The 11,229-nt window shown below is 37.8% G+C and overlaps 1 protein-coding gene across 1 annotated transcript in view; it reads left to right on the forward strand.

Moving 5' to 3' along the window:
* Positions 1–11,229, forward strand: part of actn3b (actinin alpha 3b) — a 42,464-nt gene that overhangs the window by 17,561 nt on the left and 13,674 nt on the right. The window contains exons 2-4 of the mRNA XM_037675574.1: positions 3,227–3,341; positions 3,704–3,823; positions 8,265–8,351. Of these exons, the coding sequence (XP_037531502.1) occupies positions 3,227–3,341; positions 3,704–3,823; positions 8,265–8,351 (322 nt within the window). The remainder of the gene's footprint in view (positions 1–3,226; positions 3,342–3,703; positions 3,824–8,264; positions 8,352–11,229) is intronic.

An 11,229-nucleotide genomic window follows, 5' to 3' on the forward strand; every position in this document is an offset into this window, starting at 1 on the left:
AACAAAAGCATTTATATTTTTGTTCAATGTAAATTAATCCGTCCTAATTTGCCAGTATGAGTTACGTTGACTGCTACAACAGAAAAAAGCTCAAAGAGGAGACAAAGGAACGAGGAACCATGATGTATTCATGCTTTAATCAAACATTATGCCAGTGAGGAAATGAAAGGTTAGTCAACTGATTATTGATGTCAGCTCTGCTGCTCACGCAAAGATGAGCAATTTGTTTTTCTTCCTGCACTGAGCACTTTTCCATAGTTCTAATACTCCCCCCCCCCCCCCCACCCCCAAAGTAACTTGTCTCCCTCCCTGTCAGTATATTTCTGTTCTCCTTCTCTAATGCCAGCTCTACTCCATTTGTCATCCTTTCCATCTCCTGAAGATGCAGATGTAAGGCAGAGAAATGGAAGTAGCTTTTAACAAACACCCACACACTGTATAAGAACATATACATTTAGATTTACAGTTTAATGCACTCTGTGCTCACAGAGGGATAAATTCTCCTCTGCAGCAAAGTCTGTCAGTGCTGATTAATACATGCTGTGTCCCTCCCTCCACCCACACCATCGTCTCTGGTTCAGATCGAGTACTCGTTCTGCTTCTACACCCCCACACCTTCCAAACCCAGGCAGCATTAGGCTCTGCAGTATAAACCCAAACACACTTACTGCATCCTCTTCATTTTAAAATGACTGTCCTGTTTTCACATTTACGCTAAACACCGTTAACGTCTTTGGACAAGTCCAGTCAGTGAATGATTGATTGAATGGTCTTATAAAACCATTTAAATTGTCCTTGACATGCCATTAGGCATTTTTCCAGACAAAACAGAGGCAAGCACTAAGAGGCATTTACATCACCGTTTGTATTCATCTCGTTATGCCCATCGCCAAATAAACAGGTTGTTTCTTACGTCGCATATGTGACTTTTAAAAGATGCAGAACATACTTATGATTAATGTCAGAACAAAAGAGTTTAACACATATTTTGTGGAAGGTTGTCACTTGTTTTCAATTTAAAAATAATAAATGATCTAAAACAAGTAAATAATTCCTTTGTTCTGAGTTTGGCACAACTTCATTACCCGTGCTCTCAGATGATTTTGATGCTGGTGAGAAAAATTAAATCAATGAACTGACGGATCTGTGAGACAGGATTAGGTTTAAGATCAAAGTTCATGCTCAATAATCCAGGTTAAAAATCCAACAGAGTTAAGTCAGGTCCTCTAGACAGTTTCTTTGTGGTGAAAAATTTTGTCTTTCATCCAAAAGATTTCATCAGATTGAGGAGCAGCAACTCAGTCCCATAAGCAGCACACTCACATAGTGGGCCAACCAGTTTGATGGTGATAAGATGGTTTCTGGAGTCTGCCCTCTCCCCTGATTAGGTTAAAGGTTTTTCACAATTTCCAAACATATCACCTTGTCAGTATCCTACATGTTTCTGTTGATGTGTCTTTCTGCAATAAGAGCTTGAAGCACAGTGTGACACGCCCATCAGGTCCAGAACCGTTCTGACTGAGCCAACAGAACCAAGCATCGGTTCTGAGCTCTGGAGAACAGAGAAAGATGGATGTTGACCCAGAGGTAAACTGGTTCCATGTAGGCACAGAGAACACCAGGGTCCAGCTGGACACATTGCCCCCCCCCCCCCCCCCCCCTCAGAGTCCAAAATAACTTTTTTAATTTAATTCAGTTCAGTTTGTTTATATAGCACCAAGTCGCAACAGAAGTCATCTTAGGACACTGAACAGAAACATCCACATACATTAAAAATGCCAACAATTAGTAAAGTTATATAACTAAAGAAACAGAAGATTGTGATGAGTTTTCACTTCGTCACAGTCTCTCATCCTGAGCAAGCACAAAGGCAACAGTGGAAAGGAAAAACTCCCTTTTAACAGGAAGAAACCTCCAACAGAACCAGTCAGGACAATCTGCAGTACCACCAACAAGAAAATAAAGAAGCTGAAAAAATAAATATATAAACTGACAGGGACATGGAAGAGTTGTATAAAAGTTTTGGCCTCCTGATTTACATGTCGCTGTATCGGCCAAGTATCCAAGATCAGTGGAAACAGAACCACATTTTGTCTGAGCCCCTTCCAACCAAAATAATGACAAAAGACAAATTCAGATCCAGATTTTGGAACCGAGTGATCCTGAGCAGGACATAGAAAAGCACCGAAAAAGGATGTGATGCACAGAAAATGTTTTTAAAAGTGGCACAAATTATTTATGGCATTTTATCAGAAAATGGCTGCATTTCAATAGAAATAGCGCACATAACTTTGTTTTCTGCTCAATTTGTACACATGTATATGAATATTACTATTTATTCTTGCATTCTAAGTTGTAAAAACAATTCATTGTGAATTTTGTGGTTTTCACAGTAAAAATACAGTAATGTTCCTACATGAATTTTATGTTTTTTGTATGTGATTTTATGTGTATTGTATTGACACAGTAGGTCAGAAGTAAAAAAAAAACAACAACAACAACTTGAAATTCGCACATGGGAGGTTGTGCTGAACAAAATGACCCCAGACATGACAGCTTGAACTATTTTTGGTCCAACATTCACTCCATTTTCCTGTTTTCACTCTCAGTGAATGTACAGGTAGAATACATCACATTTCATAGTGAGAGCTCTGAAAGACTGACCTCAGGGACATTTTGCTACATGTGTTGCTACAACACAACAAATAAAGATATATTCATTGTGAAATAATTATTAGATTCTTGAAAACATCTCACTCTACAAGCTTGGTTGACAATTTTAACTGATTATGACTTAATAACTTTTTTCACGTCTGTGATGCTGGTAAGACATGTCCATCAGTGTCAGAGTTTAAACAGGCTGCGTTCACCAACATCTTCACCACACAGAACATCTATGTTGATGTTGGAAATGACTCCAGCCTCCTGCTCTAGAAGTTTATAGAGTTACTGTGTATTATATTATTCTGGTAAATGTTACAACCAGAAACTCCCCTTCATTAGTACAATTAAGTAATTATTCAGTATTAGTTCATGGCTGAGTACTCTCACCTGAAGATGGTGAAGTTAAGGCTCTGCTGAGCAGGTTTAACCTTCGTCTCAGTCTGAACTCATTGAGCTGTGCATGTTGTTTCAGATCCTTGTGCAGCAGCTACAGAAACAGTTCACCGTTGTGGAGTTCATGTTAGATGGGCGTCTCTCTAACTTCACTCTGTTTCCCTGTCAGACGTTCACAGCTTGGTGCAACTCTCACTTGAGGAAAGCCGGGACACAGATCGAGAACATTGAAGAGGACTTCAGAAATGGCCTCAAACTCATGCTGCTGCTGGAGGTCATATCAGGTGGATCTCATCTCACACTCTGACACGTCTGTGGTTTATTTACTCAGTCTTACTTCATGATGGACACTTGTTTATCAGTGGACGGAATAATTACTCCACAAAATTACGTTTGCTATAAAATAAATACGAGACAATTTTTTCACATGTTTTCTTACACCTTAAATTTACTGAGCAAGTTATTTATTCTGTTGAGTGTTTTTCTATTGATTATTCCTAAAACAGAGTGGAATAATAATCTTCTCATGCTTTAAGGTCTATTAAAAGCATGAAGAAAGAAAAACAAACTTGTCTTGAGCAGCTGGAGGTAATTGTTATTGATTAAAGTATCGTTACAAACATTTTCTTTTGGTTACGTTTTGCAGGTGAAAGGCTGCCCAAACCTGACAAAGGGAAGATGCGTTTCCACAAGATTGCCAACGTGAATAAAGCTCTGGACTTCATCTGTAGCAAGGGGGTCAAACTGGTGTCTATTGGTGCAGAGGGTGAGGCATCCATCTTTACTCCTCACACTGCCTGTTAATCTTCTTTAGCTTAATAAATGTAGGTCACACATTAAGAGTTTGCTTTAATCCAACCTGCCTATACATTGATCTGTTTTTTACTGATAATTATGTGCATACTCAAAGTTAGTGTTTGCAATGCATTATGGTCTAGATGGATTCATGCCTACTTCTGGCTCTTTGAAATACAGATGGAGAATTTGCATTTCATGTGAAAATGCAGTGTGAGTGTTTATTGCGAAGAACTTGCTGAAAAACAGCTGAAATTAGCTAAAAATGCTAAAAAGCTAGCTGAAAAGTTAGAATAAGCAGAAGAAAGCAGAAAGAACACGGTTTTGTGGAATTAGGTGGAATTATCAGAAATGAGCACAAAAATTAGGCTGAAATTAGCAGTAAATAAAAAATAAATAAATGTTAAAAAGCTGACAAGTACAGGTAGTTAAAAAGGCCGAAAGAAGCTTAAACTACCAGAAGGAAGTGGAAAGAGCTGAAATGGGTTTAAAAAAGTGGAATTAGCTGAAAAGGCTAACATTAGCATATAAACAGCTAAATAGTAGCTGAAATAACAGAAAAAGCTGAAACTAGCAGAAAAAAAGCTGAAAGGAGCATAACAAGCCGAAATTACCATAAAGAAGTTAATTAAGCTGAAAGTAGAAAAAATTACCATAAAAATCTTGACTTTATCTAAAAAACAACTGAAATTAGCTAAAAATGCTAAAAAGGTAGCTGAAAAGTTAGAACAAGCTTCAATTAGCAGAAGAGAGCAGAAAGAACATGTTTACTGAAAGACGCAGAAATTAGCACAAAAAAGTGGAAATTATATGAAAAGAGCTGAAATTAGCAACAACAACAAAAAAAAGCAGCTGAAAAGTTGCTAAAAAAATCTGAAAAAAGTTTAAATTACGGTACCAGAAGGAAGTGGAGCGAGCATATTTTTGCTGAATTAGGCTGAAAATAGTTGAAATGAGTTTAAAAAATGTGGAATTAGCTGAAAAAGCTAAAATTAGGTCAAAACAGCTACCGGTAGTAGCTGAAATAGCAGAAAAAGCTGAAACATGCAGAAATAAGCTGAAAGGAGCATAAGAAGCTAAAATTGGCACAAGGAAGTTAGAAGAAGCAGTAAAATGTTGTTAGCAGAAATAATCTGAAAGGATCACAAAACAGCTGTAAAAACCGCTGAAAGTAGATGAATTTTATTTTATTTTTTTATTTGCACAAGGAAGCTAAAATAAGCTGAACCAGACCAAAATGTGAAAGGAGCAGTAAAAGGTTATAAACGGATCTAAAGATATGAAGGAGGTAAAATGAGCTTAATTCATTTCCTAGGAGGAAAAAAATGTCCGAAAAGGATTTCACAAAGCTAAAGTTGCACCAGTACCAAAACTCATAGCAGGATTGTCCTGAACGAGCTGAATGTTTTGATATGATTTGTTAAAATAGTTTGAAAACTGCGGGACGAGAATCGCACCGAAAAACATATGGAAGAAAAATGGATCACAATAGTGTGAATGATTCAAAAACATTCACAAAATAAGTCTAAACAATGTTCATACCTGTTTCCGCTGTTCTCTGAGGTCCCTCAGACACCCCATAACGTTCAACATTCAGGGCATTTTGCTCTGACAATGTAAAACACCAGTAAACAAATTTATAACGTGTTTCTATTACAAGACAATAAAAGGCTGGTGTAAAGAATCAAAACACTGGAGTTAAACGCTGACCTTGAATACCAGAAATATCTGTGAATGTTTTTGTGGCGTGGTGCCTGATTTTACACGCGAGCATTAGTAACCGTAAAGGGATGAATAAATATTGTTCAGTTAACTAAATCAATGACATGAGTACAGTCAAGGATACGTCCAAGAAACTGAAAATATTTACCAATTTTATTTATTATGGTGCTCTATGAAGTTATCAACAATCAATATCTTACTTGCTGTAAAAATCCCTCGACTAATTCTTCCAGATATTGAAGAATCCGAGAGAATTTTTCACAATAAAACTGATTTATCAGCTAATTCGATGGAGGTCCATCTCAAAGAGGACTGCTGTCATTTTATAACGTCGGTCTCAGAAACGTAACAGCTTCACGCTACACTGTTTTCTAAACTAATACTCCTGGCACTGTAGCATCAAATGAATAATTCTGGACACGTCACTGTTTTTTTTTTTTTTTTTTTTTATCCTGAAGGTCATGTTGCTTCTTGCTCTGGTTTATTATTTTATGTTCTTTGTAAAACATGCTGCAACATGTTAGATGCAACATGTTTGACCTAATGTGTGTTTTCCATGTACAGTAGTCCCTCGTTTATTGCAGGGGTTCCGTACCCAATTTAATTTAAGTACTGTAATATTTTAAATAAACAATCTGGTTGTTTATTAAAAATATTACAGTATTTAAATTGTAAAAGAGAAGCGCAGCAGGACAGCAAAGGGTTAACCATTCACACAGCTGATGCATCACGGAGCAGAAATGTACTTCGTGATCAATTACACTGTAACAGCTGAATCTCGAAGTTCTAAAATAATTTAAAATAAATTTTAACACTTTTATATTTTGTGATTATGACGATTTTACGATGTGACATACTTTGAATTTTAAGTTGGAAGACAAAAGTCGATCGGAGCAGCTGGACAGCAAAGGGTTAACCCTTCGCAAAGCTGCTTCAGCACGGAGCAGAAATGTGCAGGTGGCAGAGAGCGGAGATCGTGACAGGCTGCAGAGGGAACTTCTCCCTGTACCTAATGATTTAGCAGGTGCTAAATCATTTAAAATAATTTATTTAAAAAAAAAAAACAATCCATGCTTCTCGTCCATCAATCTGCCAGTTGTGTGTCATGTTCACTTTTACTTTGAAAAACCACGAAAGAGCCAGTCCGTGAAAGTCGAACCGTGAAGTAGTGAGGGACTACTGTACCGTTATTATTATTAATGGACCGCAGATAGCGAGACTACAAATAGAACTCTACGTACCAACTCTGATGTGAAAGAGATGGAGTTGTAAAGATTTCCAAAAAGATGTTTGCATGAATGATTAAGATTTTTTTTTGTCTTGAGTTGTTTAAAATGGCAGCAGTCCTACTAAACATGTGTCTTATTGTTGTTATTACAGGTGTTGATGAGAAAATGTGAACGTTTTTGAAAGGGAGTTGCTAAAATGTTTTGAAACATTTGAAATGTTTCTCAGTTTCCATGTGAGCCCCAGGGCCTTGTTCTCGGATCACTGGAACTTTGAGTGAAGATTTGCAAATGTTTTGTTCAAAGTAGTTACATCGTCCTCGCACGTGTATGAAACTTGTTGAGTCCTCAAATGTAGTTTCTGTGAGTCAAAGTGAAAAAAATAAACAGTAAATAAACATGAGAATCTTTAGTTTCATCAGTCGCCAAACCTTTCAAAAGTGTGACTGACTGAGGACAAATAAAGAGGATAACTTAAACCAAACTAAGGGATAAAATAAGATATTTTGTAAATAAATAGTGACTACAAAATTGTGCCTAATTTGCAGAAATGTTGTAAATTAGATACATTTGTATGCAAAAGTTTTGTAAGTAAGAATATCAAGTGAAATGTGTTCATTTTCTCACTGTTTCATTTGTCACCAGCGGTTGCAGCAGTACAGGCTTCAGGCCTCGGCTCTTAACAGTTTGTGAAAATAAGTGTACAAAGCACCACATTAAAAAACTAAGAACAATTCATTTGTCTAAACTTTGATTCTACTCGAGCACTGAGTGGGATCAGGGGATGTGAATCGTTCTCAGGTCAGTTAATTAATTAAATAATCAAGGTTAATTCCTTCATTGTTTTCCTTTGAGCACAATGAAGCTCGATCTGTAATACTAGAGGGTTAGTGCTACGTAGAAGTACATAATACAATCTAGTTTTTACAGGGTACCTACCTTGTACAAGTACTGAGGGGTACTTATTGGGTACACACTAATTGGTACTTACTGGGTTTGTATTTACGGGTACATATCAAGCTGTATAATGAAGTGACAATATACCCTGTACTTGTTGTATGTACCTGGTACTTACAGTAGGAGGTACATATCGGGCTATATTACAACAAAACATGATCACAATCACATTTTAGGCTCTGAGTTTTTCTCCAACCAATAAATCTGAGTTTAAGTTTCAGAACCAAAATATCCACAAGGATAAAACGCCTTTAAGGATGAGTAAAAGTTCATTACACTTACTAATTATTTTGTGTGGTACTAGTATATCAGAGTCGATAAGTGACTCGTTTTAAATTTTCCTCAATTTGATCATAGTCAAACAGTACGTTTTAATCTTGGAGCTTGACTTTTTATTTTTCTAAACGTTACTTTCGTGTGAGACAGAGACATGTTAGAACAGCCACGAGCGAAGGTCCTTCCTCTAGTCTTTACTGTCGCTAACGATGCGTTCGTGTGTCTGTGCAGAAATTGTTGACGGTAATGTGAAGATGACTCTCGGTATGATCTGGACCATCATCCTGCGTTTTGCCATCCAGGACATCTCTGTGGAAGGTGAGTCTCTAAAACACAAAAACTCTTCCCATTAAAAAATACTCATTTCAACAATAAAAATATAACTGTCTAGAAAAGACAAATAAAAAACAGGGAATAGAAAGTAGTAGTAGTTATGTAACAAAGCTGACTCAGCATTGTTGTAAACCTTAACACGATTGTTGCCATATTGATGTGGAGCCACTTTTCACTACTTGGTATCACTGATATCAAAGTATTTTAAACACAACCTTTATTGTCCCTCAGTGGATAAATTCATGCTGCAGCAGCAAAGTGACGGGTAAATCCAACAATGCAGATTCACACAAAGGTAGAAAATATTCAAAACAGAAAACGAAGGAGACTGTACAGTAACTGAGTGGGATCATTTAGAGTGTGCAACATCTGGATGTGTGTTTTTCCACACAAAAAACCCCCCCACTATGTTCAAGAAATGGAGAAACAGCTGATTGGAGGAAGGACCTGCGATAACGCTGCTTTGTGCACGTCGGCTGCAGCATCTGTCCCTGAAGGAGCTCCAGCTCTGTGACAGCTTCATGTAGGGGGTGGGAGACATCATCCAACAGTGTTTGTTGGTTTGGCCAGAGGTCTTCTGTCTCCCATCACCTGCACTGGATCCAGGGGGCATCCTACAGAGCTGGACTTCCAGATGAGCTCATCTAACCACCTCCTCTCAGCTGCTGCTCCAGCAGACCACACCACAGAAGATGGCTGATGCCTCCACAGAGTCAAAAAAGGTCTTCAGGGGCGCTCTGTGTTATCTGTGAGAAGGAATTACAAAGTTACAAATAAAAAAAAAATTAAAAAACATTTTTTAGTCAAAGTTCCACTTTCCATCATCTTTGAAATATGCTGCAGATCTAAAATGATAAAAATAGATGTGCAGCATATTAACAAAGTTACGTGAAGTTGATCAGACTGAACAAAAATGTTGGTTCATTTTGTCAGGTTCCAACTAAAAATAAACAGCTGCTGCATTATTTAATTGCTTTAATACTAAAGTAAAAAAATCAAACAAGCTCAGTGTAAAGGTCCAATATTAAATTTCTGTTTGAATCCAAACAGATTAATGTGAACTGAATTTACTGAAGGTTCAGCTAGTACCAGCATCATCGTTTATTATGTGCACATTCATTCAACCTTTATTTAGACAGGTTAATCCCATTGAGCCTCGAGGACTCATTTACAAGAGAGACCTGATTTCAACAAAGAATGATGACAACAATAGACAGTTATAAAAAGGCATACAGACTTTTTTTTTTTTACAAATAAGATGCAAAAAAGTAACAAAAACAGCTAGATTCTAAGGCGAATGTAGAAAACTAAAAACAGGAACATGTCAGCATTGGTCCCTGCCAGGAGTCCAACAGATTCTTAAAGCCACTTAGAGAGGTCAAGGTCGAGAGCTTCAAATCTTTTTGTAAGATATTCCAGGAAACAGGAGCAGAGCAGGAGAAGGCCCTTTTGCCTAGTTCAGTCCTCATTGAGGGGACACTGCAGGTAATAATGTCCTGAGAGCGCACGCTGTAACTGCACTCACGCAGAGACATGTAGGAGGAGATGTATGAAGGCAACAGACCAAGAAGTGATTTAAAGATGAAAATGAATACATTCTAAATTAATTTAATTTAATTAATTTTATTAATTTTTATTAATTTTAAATTAATTTTTACTTTAATTAAATTGATACATTCCTCCATACATTTTCAAACATACTCATCATGAGCATGAATCATGTTGATTTAGGTTTTACTGATTTGTTTGAGACCTTCTGTGTGCAGGGTGGAATGAATAAACATATTTATTTACAGTGAACGTCCCTCAGCTAGCTGCTCCTCCACCGCAGGCGTTGTGTAGCCATCACTGAGCTTCTGACCTTATGGTGGTTGAATATCTGACAGCTCTTCTTCGTGGAACTAGAGTTTTTTTTATATTGGTTGGTTTTCTGGCAGGTGGTACGGTGGATCAGTTGGTAGAGCTGTTGACTCTCAGTGAGAAGGTCGCCATGTCGAATCCCAACCGGGGGCAGTTTGCATGTTCTCTCCGTGCATGTGTGGGTTTTCACCAGTTACTCCATTTTCCTCCCAAAGACCAAAAACATGCAGTTAGACTGATTGGTAACTCTAAATTGTCTCTGGGTGTGAGTGAGAGAGTGAATGGTTGTTTGTCTCTGTGTCCCTGTGATGGACTGGAGACCAGTCCAGGACTCTCACACAGTGACTGATGGATATAGGCACCAGTGACCCTCACGACCTGGAAAGGAAGAAGCGGGTAAAGATGATGGATAGTCCACAGATTGTCTGTAGAGATAAGGTTGGGGCTTAGGTTAATGTTCTTAGGTTTGAAAGCCTCATCATGACCCCTTCAAACATATTTCTTGTCATCGTGGCCAAACAGCTCAAGCTTTGTCTCGTCTGACATTCAAACTTTTCTCCAGAAGGTTTTTGGCTCGTGGGCAGCTGCACATTTTAGACGAACCTAAAGGTGGCACTTCTGAAGCAGTGCTTCTTTCTTAGTTGGCACCCTCGCAGTTCATAGTGATGTGAAAGTGGCTCCAGTGTGGATGGTGATCAGAGTTTCTTGATTTGTCATCCACACCACATGTGGTACATGTGGTGGAACAAAATTGTGTACATAGGGTCCCAGTTACATCCAACAATAAATTGTAAAAGAAAAACAGTAATAAGATGTAAGATATGAACTAAGAAAAACGTTAATAAAAATACGCTAAGCACTAATAACATAAAAACAATGTGCCAAACAGCAGCACGAACATGAGTCTGTGTGAGCAGATGAGCACGAATGAACACATCAACATGAAACAGATCAGTAGCAACATGAAACAGATCAGCAGCAACATGAAACAGATCAGCAGCAA

The sequence above is a fragment of the Nematolebias whitei genome, chromosome 1, assembly GCF_014905685.2.
Source record: "Nematolebias whitei isolate Nwh7 chromosome 1, NemWhi1, whole genome shotgun sequence".
Classification (NCBI taxonomy): domain Eukaryota; kingdom Metazoa; phylum Chordata; class Actinopteri; order Cyprinodontiformes; family Rivulidae; genus Nematolebias; species Nematolebias whitei.